Below are 13,738 nucleotides of genomic sequence, written 5' to 3' on the forward strand. Positions count from 1 at the left end.
GAGTCTTGAATTAAATTGAGATTCTAAAAATATATAAAAGCATTCTCTCCTATGGAGAGGATTTATATGGAATTTGTTTAAAAATGAAATTTAAATGTTATGATACAAACAGATGTTTTTGAGGAGAAGGCATCTTGGAAAACCAAGGCAAGAATCAAGCAGAGACCACCCGTGTAATCTGGAAATGCGAGTGCCTTTGATCTCAGACTGTCCGTGAGGATTTGCGGCAGGATAGCACACAGACTGTCAGGCTTTTCCAGACGCTCACGCTTCGTGAGCTGACTTCTTCTAATCTAGGATTTTTGTCTGGTTTGAACAATTTTTTATTTTATTTTATCTTATTTATTTTGCAGCAGGCTTAATTCAGGCTAGAATGCAGGTAAAGACTGTGGTTTAACCTGAGAGGCTTTTTTCCTCATTCACATAAATCTGTTTCTCCCAAAGGGTATTTGGATGGGCAGGAAATCGAAGTGGCTCAGGAAATTGAAGTCCATTTTCCCTAGAATCCAGGCCGTATAGGCTAGGAGAGCCTCCCATAATTCTGCACCCAGTGACAAAGCCTGTGGGGTGGGCTCCCCCCCGCATCCCATACTTGTCCAGTACCAGCTGGGCGCCCTGCACGTTAGCTCACTTCTGACACTGTGTACCCCGAGAGAGCATCAGATCTCATAGGCTGGGGGCACAGTCCTGCAAGCAGACTGCCCTCTGTTTCAGATGCCAGTGGCAAGCCCAGATTGTCGCCTGGGCTTCTGACTGGCTGTAAATCAGAGATTTCTGTGACCCCCCTCCTTGGGTTTGATTAGTTTGCTAGAGTGGCTCCCAGAGCTCAGGGAAGCACGTGACTCACTAGATCAGTGGTTTAGTAGGTAAGGCTAATAGCTCAGGAACAGCAGGTGGAAGAGATGCAGGGGTCCAGGGATGGGGAAGGGGGCAGAGCTTTCGTGCCTGCTCCAGGTGCCCCTCTCCCTGCTCTCCCTGCAGTCCACATGTGCACTGGCCCAGAAGCTCCCCAAATCCCATCCTTTTGGCTTTTTATGGTATCTTCATTACATGGTGGTGACTGATTAAATAGTTGGCCATATTGGCAATTGAGTCAACCTCCAGGCCTCTCCTCCCCAGAGGTGGGAGGAAAGGAGGCTGAAAGTTCCAAGGCTCTCTTTATGGTTGGTTCTCCGGGCAACCAGCCCCCCCCAGTCTTTAGGTGCTTTCCAAAGGTCCCCTCATTAACATAAGCCCAGGTGTGGTGGAAAGGGGCTCCTTATGAATAACAAGACACCCACTTCACCTTTATGGCTCTGGAGACCAGATCCTCTAGTAAAAGATGCTCCCGTTACTCTCCTCACTCAGGAAATGCCAAGGGTTTTGGGAGCTGTGAGCCAGGAACCATGATGAAGACGATATATGTATGAAAAATGTCTTTTCATCATCTGAATGATCAAATGTGCATTTCTTATAAATCATAATACTGCACCACTAACCTCATTTTTAGTATTTAAAATGTCTCATTTTGAATTCTTTAGTATAAGACACGCAATTTATGATACTTTGGGATGGCTCATTTACTCCCTTTCCCTCATTTGTCTGTGTATAAGTTTTTTAGAAATGTGAGGGGCTGGGAGACCATTGAGTTCAGACAAGTTCCAGAAAAGGAGAGTAGAGAGGTATTCAGACAGTCGTCCTACTCAGGGCATGGCCTTTGGTGGACAGATCTGTGCATCCAGGGAACCCATTCTAGCTGCCCCTCCCAGCCAGCGTGGCGATTCTTTCGTAAAGCAGGGGACAACCAGGGACTAGCAGACATTCGTGAAAACAACGCCGTGAACAATGAACAGACAGAACCCGAGATAGCTCAGATGAGTGATAATAACAGCAGTGACAAATCTCAGTTAGCTTTCTTGTTGACAGCGTGGTATCACCTTCCTTGGGACAAGAAAGAAAGTGCTTCCATGAGAAAGGAAAAATCAGGGGGGAGGAAAAGTACATTGAAAATGTAAGTGAAAAGATTCTAGAGAAATCAGGAATAGGTATGCTCGATCCATCACCTAGGAAGAGTTCCAGAAAGAGAGAGAAGGTATAGGGGCTGGGATGATTTACTTTTTAAAAATAGACGATGGGGCGCCTGGGTGGCTCAGTCGTTAAGCGTCTGCCTTCAGCTCGGGTCATGATCTCGGAGTCCTGGGATCGAGCCCCGCATCGGGCTCCCTGCTCGGTGGGAGGCCTGCTTCTCCCTCTCCCACTCCCCCTTCTTGTGTTCCCTCTCTCACTGTGTCTCTCTCTGTCAAATAAATAAATAAAATCTTTAAAAATAATAAATAAAAATGGAAGAAAATTCACCCAGGCTGCAGAAGTGATCAGGTTTCTAAGCCTCCCCCAACCTTCAAAAAACATAATTAAAAAGCAGTTCTAGGTACATCCTGGTGAGATGTCATAACTCCCAGAATAAAGAGAATATCCTCACCCTGCCAGAGAGAAGGGAAGATCCCAGCTCCCCTACAGAGGCAAGAGTATCATACTGTCTCGGGTTTCATATTGATATCCCTGGATGATCAGGTTAAAAATCATATAATCCTTAAAATATGAGGAGAAATAATTTGAACTTAGGCTTCAGGATCGCATCAATCAGGCGAGAAGGGCATGAACTCAGAAATGTTAATGCCATCTAAAAGAATTTATCAGTAATGTTTATACCAAAACATAAAATGAATCCAAGGAAGGTGAGAATAAACTGAAATACAAAAATAGGCAACTAAGAGTTACCAAGGTAAAAAAAAAAAAAAAAAAAAGCTAGGGGGAAAAACCCAGCCAAACCTAAGACCCCTGTGATGCTGACACAGAAAATTATGTATCAGTCAGCAAAGTCTGATTGACAATGAACTTTCCCTCAGTGGGTTCAGTCCTACTAACTACTTCTGCCTTGAAAAATCTGTACAAAACCCTTTTTTTAAAAAAAGATTTTATTTATTTATTTGTCAGAGAGAGAGAGAGAGAGAGAGCACAAGCAAACTCCCCACTGAGCAGGGAGCCCAATGCAGGACTCGATCCGAGGGTCCTGGGTTCATGACCTGAACTGAAGGCAGCCGCTTAATGGACTGAGTCACCCAGGCATCCCTACAAAACCCTTTTAATGCTGTTTATTGATAGGGTTTAGAAACAACCTGCAGGTAAAGCACAGAAGCCTTAATATAAATTTTGGAACAAATTGTAAATGTTATACCTGGAAAACTGAAATACTGGTATGTACTTTAAAAATAGAGTAGAACTAACAAAACCTAGGCAGTGGAGGAAGGCATTGTGCTGATTTCATAGAAAGATATGGTCCAGAGTCAATAAGTCAAGACATTAAGATCTATGATTCAAGCAGCGAGTGCATTATTTAAAATTATAATGGTGAGCACCAGGAAGTGACAACTGAGTGTCCGTTCTTTTCAACAGCGGTTATTTATGGAAAGAGAGACAGGCTGCTGAAGGAAGGAAGGGGCCTCGGTGCAGACGAAAGCGTGTTTTACAATCTCCTTCATCTTTTAAACCGAGTGCATGCATTATGTCATCTTTCATTTGTTTGTTTGAAAGTTTCTAAGCTGAGACATCGCAGGTGGTTGGGGTTGGGCCCGGGTGGCATCCTGTGTCTCCACCTGCTCTCGCCTCCCTGTGAAAAGCAACCTGCCCCGTGTGCATCCTGTCTTCTTTCAGATGTGCTGCATTGAATATGTATCACCAGACCCATACAGATACTCTTCCCCTACCATGCCCCAGGCTGATTGTCTCTTCCCCTTGCCTTACGCCCTGAATTTCCTTCAAGAGAAAGCCACGCTTGTCTTTCTGGCCATCTCTTCAATTCTGTGCCCCCAGATACACTGCAAGGTGGCTTTGACTCCCTCCGTGGCCCCCCGCACACCAATTAACTGAAGCTCTGTCAGTCTTCCTCCACCTGCTACCGCCCCACACTCCATCGGTAAGGATACTTTCTTTGAACTTGGGTCTGAGAACCAATCCTCTTAGGTGTCCTGGTTTTTTATGATATTTAAAAAATGTTGCTATTTCAGTCCCATAATAATTTTGAAAGAATAAGATCATTCAGAACAATCTGGACGACCACCATGTTACCTTGAACATGTTATTTCTCACCCTGGGGGTCTCTGGACCTATTGCTCTGTATCTGTGAATCTGTTTCAGCATCAGTAGACAATGGCATCACATACAGTGGCTTACTGCCCCTCAATGAGTTTGAAATCAGGAAGTATGTATTCTCCAACGTCTTCTTTCCTCCCCTCCCCTCCACTCTCTCTAAATTCAACATTGTTTCACTCTTCTGAGGCTTTTGAGTTTTCACGTGAATTTTAGAATCAGCTTGTCAATTTCTGTAAAGTAGCCATTTGGGATTTTTGTAGGAATTGTATTGAGTCCATAGGTGCTTTGGGGAATATTGCCATTTTAACAAAATTAAGTCCTCTGATACATAAATGGGGGTGCCGTTCCACTTATTTAGGTCTTCAAAGTCTTTCAATGAAATTTTTTAATTTTCAGAGTGTAATGTTTATGCTTCCTCATTAATTTTATTCCTAAGTATCTTATGCTTTTTGATGATCCTATAAATGGAATTGGTTTCTTAATTTTGTTTTAGATTGTTCACTGCAAGTGTGTAGAAATACAGTTGAATTTCATATGGATATTCAAAAACCTTTTAGAGCTAGTGTGTTGGTTCTCTTTTCTTTTTGGAAGATTCCTTAAAATTTTCTATATACAAGGTTATGCCTTCTTTTGTTTTGTCCTTTCCAATCTAGATTTTATTTTATGTTCTTGACTTATTCTCCTAGTCAAAACCTCCTGGAAAATGGAAAATAGAAGCTTCAAGAGTGAGAACTCTTGTCTTTTTCCTGATTTTAGGGGGAAAACATTCAGTCTTTCATCATTAAGTATTGTCTTCGTTGCCCTGTCTCATAATAGGTCCTTTTTCTGGTTGGGGAATTTCTCTTTATTCCTTATTTGTTTTTTTTTGTTTTTAAATCATGATTGAGTGCTGAAATTTGTCACTTTTTAAGAAAAAATCATGACTGAGTGCTGAACTTTGTCATTTTTTAAAATTTTTTGTATCTACTGAGATTATCATTTTTTTTGGTCTTTTATTGATAAAGGTACGTTATAGTAATTTTTGGATGTTAAACCGACTTTGCATTTCTGGCATAAATCCCACTTGGTTATAATGTACAATCCTTTTTATATATTGATGGATTCAGTTTGCTAGTATTTTGTCGAAGATTTTTGTTTATATTCATAAGAGATACTGGTCTGTAGCTTTCTTGTGATATCTTTGTCTCAAGCTGATGTCAGGGTAATATTGGCCTCAAAAAGAGTAACAAGTGTTCTCTCCTATTCCACTTTTTGGCAGAGTTTGTGAAGTGTTGGTATTCGTCCTTTGAATGTTTGCTGGAATTCACCAGTGAAACCATCTGGACCTGACTTTCCTAGTTTTTTGGTTAATATCCTGCTATAGGTCTTTCCAGATTTTCCATTTCTGCTTGATTCAGCTTTGGTAGTTTGGGTCTGTCTCATCTGAGCTACCTAGTGTTACCATGTTACCATGAGGCTGGTCACAGGAGCCTCTTATAACACTTTATATTTCTGCGAGGTCTGTAGTAATGTCTCCTCTTTCCCTTCTGATTTTAGCAATTTGAGTCTTCTCACTTCTTTGGTCAGTCTGGCAAAAAGTTTGTTAATTCTGTTGATATTTTCAAAGAACCAACTTTGAGTTTCTTGATTTTTCTCTTTTGTTTTTCTATTCTTTATTGTACTAACTTCCACTGTAATCTTTCCTACATTTTTCTTCCTGTGGGTTTAGTTTGCTCTGGGAAGGTGGGTGATTAGGTTACTGATTTGCAATCTTTATTCTCATTTAACATAGATATTCATAGCTACAGTTTCCTTCTAAGCACTGCTTTAGCTGCATCCCCTCCATGACTTTTTTGACTTTTTTTTTGCTTTCTTGGCATTTTGTGCTTTCTTTCCAGGTTGTGCCCCTGTCCCTATTGCTCCTTGTGACCCCTTTTCTGCCCAGTCCTTACTAAATGTAACCAGAGAGCTTGGGCTCCTAACCATGCGAGTGCTGGGTCTTGTCTTGTCTCACTAACGCCCCCTAGCAGCTCTGAGAAGAAGGTGCTATTATTACCTCCATCTTCTGGTACAGGCAACTCAAGTACAGAAAGTTTAAGTAGATAACTCACCAAGTTCTCTTACATCATATTCGGTCTTCTCTCGTGCTACATGCCTTCTCCCTTGCTGATTTTTACTTTTTATAGTGCTATTTATGTGTGGATGAGACCCACATATTTATCACTAGACTAGACTTCTCTGCTGAGCTTTCAGACTAAAGCCCAGTCACCTACCAGATACTATCTCTACCAGTCTGTCCTACAAACCTGACCCAATCACAGCTGCTCCCTCATCACCTTCTTCACAACTACTTCTTCTTAATCTTGACTTTCATCTTGACTAATGATGTCACTGCTCACCTGTTTGCCCAGCTCTGCCCCAGATGCCAGTGTGCATCGGCTTTGTATCCTGGCACAATGTTGGCTCTATCCCTGCCCTTGGACATCTGCAAGAGGCCGCAACTCCTGGATGATGTGCCATTCATTGCTTCGCATCTTCACCCAGCTCTCTGTGACATCTCTCCTGAGGGCCCCGCACAGAACTAGATGCCCCACTGGGCTCTCCTCCTGCCTTTATGATTTTACCACAGCAGCAACCAGGCAGAGTGTACTATATGCTTTCCTATGCTTGTCTGTCTTCTAATGCTGTGAGCTTCTACTGGGTGAGCACTGAGTTTGCATATCATCTAGAGGGTTTTTTTACAAATGTTTATAAAACAGTGAATTTTATACCTTCTTACCTGCCTGTCCTCTGTGTAACTATCAGGTTCCTGCTTCCATGCCACCGCCTTAGGGAAGTTGTTTCTGGTATCCTAGGTTGGATTAGTCGCCTTCAGACCTCTCTTTTGTAGCACTGCTGTAATATAATTTATTAATTATCTGTGAAGTCATCTTCTCATTTCTGCCTGTTTCACTTAATCCTAAGATCCATGAGAACAGAGCCCCTGCCTTCGGTCTGCCCTCTACACATGGGTTTTCTGGCCCCTCGCCCAGAGCCTGGCCTTTAGAGGAAGCTCAGTAGATATCTCTTGGACAAGCTCATAGCCGTAGCTGTGGAGTCTTCCTATTAACGTTTAGTGTTGGCTTTCTATATTTTGGTTGCCAGTTGAATAATGGAGACATCTTAGCATGCCCAGCAACACATTCGTCACACACAGGATGAGTGTGAGCTCAAGACCTGGGGCTCCCACAGAGATTTTGGGGTACAGAGCTTGTTAAAGACCTTCCCTTCCAGGTAGATGCTCACACTCCAGGCTGGAGCTAAATAACCATAGTACAAGGCAAGGTTGAGTGTGGACACTGCTTCCCAAGCACAGAGAGAGGCTTGTTCTGAGGTTTCAAGCCAGGTCCCATAGGACATTGCATTTTTTGAAAATGTAGAACAATTTATTATAATTCTGCACTGTCAAGTTAATTGTAATGATCTCGTGAGCATTTAATAGACTGTGCAAACTCCTGAGTGGGCTTTCCTGAAGCTTTTTGCTGTCAGTGAACTGCCTGACATCTCTCTGTGTTTTCCTGGCATTGGATGCTTCTTCAGCTTCTCGGTAGGTTAGGGTTTCCAAAGTGCACAGAATAACAGCCGGAGATTTCATTGAGCAGGTTTGGAGGCAAACATACAGGGAACTCAGGGAGAAATCAGAAGATGGAATGCCAGTGTCCCAGGCTTCGATCCAGTGTTCTGTTTGCCAGTGGACATATTTACTGCACACACCTATTTGCTTCCATGGCTAATTACATTTAATCATTTGCCTCTGAAAACGACTTTGCTGAGCAGTATCTTTTCTTATTGTCCATGAGTTACTAGAGATGGGAAGTGTGAATATCAGCACCATGGCTTCCTGGAGAAAATGGGTTCCATGCTTCTCATTTCCACAGTATTGTCTTCTTGGGGTAAAAAAAAAAAAAATTGGATATTGCTTATTAATTCTCAACTTTTTTGGGTGTTATATGTCCTTCCTTCCCAAAGAAGGGACAGGATGAAAGATATTTGGTCATCTATATGTGAGGACAGCACACTTACTCCTTGGGCAAGGGGTGATGTTGGTAATGAAGGAAAACCCCGTTCCGTTTTAACGAACACCTCTGGTTGTTTCTTCTGTTATCTCAATAACACTCAGCTCCTGGTAATCTTTTTTTCTTTTTTTTTTAGATTTTATTTATTTATTTGACAGAAAGACACAGTGAGAGAGGGAACACAAGCAGGGGGAGTGGGAGAGGGAGAAGCAGGCTTCCCGCCGAGCAGGGAGCCCGACGCGGGGCTCGATCCCAGGACCCTGGGATCATGACCTGAGCCAAAGGCAGACACTTAACGACCGAGCCACCCAGGCAACCCGGCTCCTGGTAATTCTTAAAAAGAAACTACCTATGACCATTTTAATTTTGATTGAAATTTGATTTGAATGCAAGGCCCCTCCGAGCTCCTTAGTTACCTGTCAACACTGCTCAATGAGACAGTCCACACTAGCGCCCAAGCCACTGCCACCAGCCCCCTGTCACCAGCTGGGTGAAGTCAGGGACTTCGACATTCCCCGAAGCCCTCTGTGTTCCAGTGTTCTCATTGTACAACGGGGACAGTGACACCAGTGCTATAGGGTGGTGAGAATTTCATGGGTTAATATAAACATTGAATAAATATTAATAGCATCCTCCACTCCCCCCTCCTTATCCTTATAAAAAATCACATATTATTATGACCTGAATATTGGGTGTTCACAGCACTTTGAGTAAAACAATAAGGGTCCTCTGCGATTATGTGTGTGTGTGTGTGTGTGTGTGTGTTGGGAGGGTGGTTCATTCCCATGTCCCCTTTACCTTTCCTTGATTCCACCTGCCTTGGACTGACTTGGCACCCTCTCCCTAGGCACAGGGATGCTCAGAGTCATGGTCTGAGAAGGAGAAACAGACTGACTCTAGTTGGCTGCTGAATAGAGCGACGGCCCTATTGAAAACTGGAGATTGAGCGTAATTACTGGATTTAGAATTCTAGAATTTTAAATGAAATTCAAATTATCTTATGTCGGGACCGTGAAAACAAAATGTATCCCTCCCATTCTTTTTAAGCTATATCAGAAGAGGGTAAAGCAATCCTTCTCGAGATTTTCTTTACTTCCTTGTATTTTTTTTTTTTTTTTAACGAGTTCTCTCCCATGTCTGGTTCCCCTGCTAGGTGCTTCCTGGTGACAGTCAGAGGTCTCAGGCAACATGCCGGAGCAGAGCAATGACTACCGCGTGGCCGTGTTCGGCGCAGGGGGCGTTGGCAAGAGCTCGCTGGTGCTGCGCTTCGTGAAGGGCACGTTCCGGGAGAGCTACATCCCCACAGTGGAGGACACCTACCGGCAGGTGATCAGCTGCGACAAGAGCATCTGCACGCTGCAGATCACGGACACCACGGGCAGCCACCAGTTTCCGGCCATGCAGCGGCTGTCCATCTCCAAGGGCCATGCCTTCATCCTGGTCTACTCCATCACCAGCCGGCAGTCCTTGGAGGAGCTCAAGCCCATCTACGAACAAATCTGTGAGATCAAAGGGGACGTGGAGAGCATTCCCATCATGCTGGTGGGCAACAAGTGTGACGAGAGCCCCAGCCGCGAGGTGGAGAGCAGCGAAGCCGAGGCCCTGGCCCGGAAGTGGAAGTGCGCCTTCATGGAGACCTCGGCCAAGCTCAACCACAACGTGAAGGAGCTCTTTCAGGAGCTGCTCAACCTAGAGAAGCGCAGGACCGTGAGCCTCCAGATCGACGGGAAAAAGAGCAAGCAGCAGAAAAGGAAAGAAAAGCTCAAGGGCAAATGCGTGGTCATGTGAAGGCCAGTCCGTGGGAGGAGCCGTGGCGTGTCCCCCCCACCCCCAGTCCCGTCCCCTTCCCCTCCCCACGTGACACCCACTGTCGTCAGGGTAGCATGTACGATGCCCACGTGTTCAAAATCGCCTTTTGACCGAGCCGGGCCCTGTCGTCCCCGAGAGGGCCTATCACACCACCAACCAATAAGCACCCCCTCTCTAGAATCAGGGATTCTGCCCAGCGGCTCAGATGGAGGCCACCATGCCCAGCATCGCGGGGAACTGAGAGAGGCGCCGGCCGTCTCTGAAGGCGGTTTATCCCGGAGGAGGGGTCGGGCCGGCAGCCGCGGGAGCAGCCTGGGCTGGGGGAAGCAGGTCCCATCTGCATGCATGTGACAGCGTGTGACCCTGCAACTGCCCCCCCCCCACCAGACCAGGCCTTTCCCTCTGCTCGCTTGGGGGCTGGACACCCTCGGGGGTGGTAGGGGCGGGAGCCCAGGCCAACGTTGTTCTATTCCAGGTCCTTTAGCTGAATTACAAATAACATGGCACGGGGTCCCCCTGAGGGTGCTCGCTGTCGGGTCCCTGACCCGTGAGCCTCGCCGCTCTAAGGGGAGGCACTCCCATCACTAGACCTAGTTAGCAGGTGTCCCTGTCACCTTTTGGAATATTTATTTCACATACAATGATGAGTTCACAAAGGGCATCCTGCTGGGTCAGAGACCCTTCAGGGTGGGAGTGACGATATTTTGACATGACTAGTGCAGCGTGGTAATGCTCTGTGTGTTACCCTCGAGGGTTCTAGAAATGTGCTTTTTCCTTCCTTTGACCCATGAGGGGTCTGCTTCTTGCAGCCCCTCAGATTTTAAATAAATGCAATTAAAGTAGCTAGTTTTAGACAATTATTTTCCCTCCCAGATGGTTGCCTTCTTTTCAGTAACTCCATTTGTATCCAGCTGGGAGCAACCAACAGAGGCCATCCGAAGACCAGAAGCACATCCGTTTTCTAAATCACATGGATATCTGTATACCATACTTTGCACCTCAATGAAATACTTTGAAACAGAAGTTGTTCACCGTGTTTTTGATGGTCTGTCTATAACAAAAGTATATTCCTGGAAAATGTGTTCAAGTAATAGATTATCTTGCATGCTCCATTACCAGTGTCTTCTAAGAGCCGTTCAATGCGCTCTTCACTCTGGAAACAATTATCTTTTCCTCTTAATGACCTTGTGTGCATCCTTACTCCTCCAGACCAAATCAGGGCCTCTGCCGGTTCCTGCGCGCTGGCGAGGAGACAGGATGGTGGCTGGACACAGGCACAGCCCGCTCAGCTTAACTGCTCTGTCCAGTCTGGTTTGACTCTGCTTCCAGAAAGTTCCCACTGACAGAGCCCGCGAGTCCTCCTGTTTGTTCCAGTCGGCGTAGCTCACACTGGCCCCGATTCCAGAATCTTCCTTTCAGCCTGCCTGGCAGGCGGAGGAAGCTGGAGGGAGTGCCGCGGGCCCCGGGCTGGTACGGGGAGCCCCTGGCGGTCGGGCAGCTGTGCCAGGCTCCTCCGCAGAGTGGTCAAGTTGCGGACGTTTGCATGCAGCCCCTTTGGTTCTGCTTGTCTCTCCTGCAGCTGCTGTGTCTCGCTGACTTGAGCAGGGCTCCGGCCGCCGGCAGCTCCGTGCACTCGGCACACCCCCCATCAGCCCTTTCTGGCTCCGTGTCCTTGCCTTTGCTCTTCCTCTGTGCTCTGCTACCAAGTCCCTGTGTGGTGGTGCGTGTGTGGGAGGCGCCTTTGAGAACCAGCCGCCCCGCTGTCTTCCCACGTCTTGGCCTCCTAGAGGCACCCTGAGCAGGGATGGTGTGGACACAGCCTGGGCGCCAGTGGGGTCGGGGGGGGGGGGGGCAGAACGATGCGTCAGCCAGACCGCAGGCCCCGGCAGGTCCCGAGGGAGGCACTGTCCCCATGGTGACTGCCCCACAGCCTTCACAGTGACACCTAGCTGGTAAATTTTCTAGAACATGTATTTTTCAACCTATCCCTATTTTGTTTTTCTATTTCTGTTCTCAGAGACATGTGATCGGTTTGTCATTTGGATGTGGGTTAAGTGGAAGAAGAAACAGGACGTCATGGCCACAGTCGGAGGCTGGGGTCTGTCATGAGCGGTGTGTCCCTGAGGCTCCCTGCCAGGTGCCCTGTTCCCACTGATAGAAGTCACAAATCTCGTTCCACCTCTCACGTCCCTGTCTGCCGTTGAGGTGTTTAGAGATTCATCGGTAGGAGAAGCTTTTAATGATTGAAAACTGGGGTGTATTTAGGACCCGTTTTGTTCCTTTGTACTTCGCCCGTGAGTTTATAGGAAGGCCATTGACGCCTCAGTCACGGGTCTTCGTTCTGCTGTATTTTCTATGAACCGTGCTGAGGGTTTGATGAGGATCTCAAAACAGCCTTTGAGGAGATCCCCAGTTGTCTCAGGGCTCGAAGAGTTAGTTGCACCGAATCGGGTGTGTTTAGTATTTATGTGGCCCCGTCCTGGGTATGTCGCTGTGGTTCTGGAGGACCCATCCTACGTTGCACACGGGCACAGACGTTGTTGGCCTAGCCACAGGACGTCACGAAACTCAAAATATTGCTTTGAAGGTGGCATTCCGGGGATAAGCCTGGGGCGCCACGAGTCGCCTTCTGACCCTTCCGGTCCCTCCTCCATCTGGTGACAAGCCATGGGCGTGCCCTGGGCATGCATGCAATACAGCAAGACCAACACAAGAGCAATATTGAATTGTTCATTAGATCTAAAATTATATATATGTATCTTATATATATATAATTTATCTTCCTGCATTTTTGAAGTATAAAGCAGTCCATTGTACATAACTGTAAGCTAGCATACTTGTTTCACCATTTCTAATACTGAAGAAATGTTCATTCTTTGTAGAACAAACAACTGTTAGAGGTTTTTAAAACTGCTTTGTGATACTTAATTTCCTTTTCAAGATTTGTAATGTGTTGCGCCTACATAAGCTCTCTGGAAGCATCCATCACTAATGGGACACACGTAAACCCTCAAAGCTCCATCCTGGAACTCGGTCCCCCACAGAGACTGTACGTGGACAAGAGTATTTACAGAGCATGACTTTTCTACATGTGGGATATCAACGTGTATATTTATATTTACGGTGTATATTGGTACAATTCCATTATCGATTCTATTTTATTTACTCTTCAGTTATAAAAACCACACTTGCATACCAGTTTCTAGTTGCCAGTGATGTTCTGAATAATGGAACCTATTGAAATAAAGCTTCAGTTCTGAGCCCCTGGCTGGAAGGTGATGGTGTTTCTGATTCTTGGCGGTGTGGCATGTCGGTGAGGGTCTTAAGCTAGTTCTCCTGCACCTGCTCCCTGCGCTCACTGCTGGACAGGAGGCTGTCAGGCTCTGTGCGGGGCTGGGATGGGGACAGTGTTTCCAGGAGGTTTTCTTTCTTTCTTTTTTTTTTTTTTAAGATTTTATTTATTTGTTTGAGAGAGAGAGCTCAGGAGCATGAGGGGAAGAGAAGAGGCCGAGGGAGAAGCAGTCTCCCTGCTGAGCCGAGAGCCCGATGCTGGGCTCAATCCCAGGACCCTGGGATCATGACCTGAGCTGAAGACCCACGCTTAACCAACCGAGCCACCCAGGCGCCCCTCCGGAAGGTTTTCCCAGGTGGTCCCTGATGTGGGAAACAAAGGCAAAGAAGGATTGAGTTTCCTTGCTGCTTGCAGCCCACTGCTAGGTCCTTGACACAGGCAGAGCCGCGATCTTCTGGGAGCTCGGCTGCCTGGA

The 13,738-nt window shown here is 46.1% G+C and overlaps 1 protein-coding gene across 4 annotated transcripts in view; it reads left to right on the top strand.

The window, feature by feature from the left end:
• Nucleotides 1-13,245, top strand: part of DIRAS2 (DIRAS family GTPase 2) — a 30,788-nt gene extending 17,543 nt beyond the window's left edge. For all 4 annotated transcript variants that reach the window (XM_027616998.2, XM_027617000.2, XM_027616999.2 and 1 more), the window contains exon 2: nt 9,316-13,245. In XM_027616998.2, the coding sequence (XP_027472799.1) occupies nt 9,351-9,950 (600 nt within the window). In that variant the 5' untranslated portion in view covers nt 9,316-9,350 and the 3' untranslated portion in view covers nt 9,951-13,245. The remainder of the gene's footprint in view (nt 1-9,315) is intronic.
• Nucleotides 13,246-13,738: the final 493 nt, after the last annotated feature.

Source organism: Zalophus californianus, chromosome 13 (genome assembly GCF_009762305.2).
Source record: "Zalophus californianus isolate mZalCal1 chromosome 13, mZalCal1.pri.v2, whole genome shotgun sequence".
Taxonomy (NCBI): Eukaryota; Metazoa; Chordata; class Mammalia; order Carnivora; family Otariidae; genus Zalophus; species Zalophus californianus.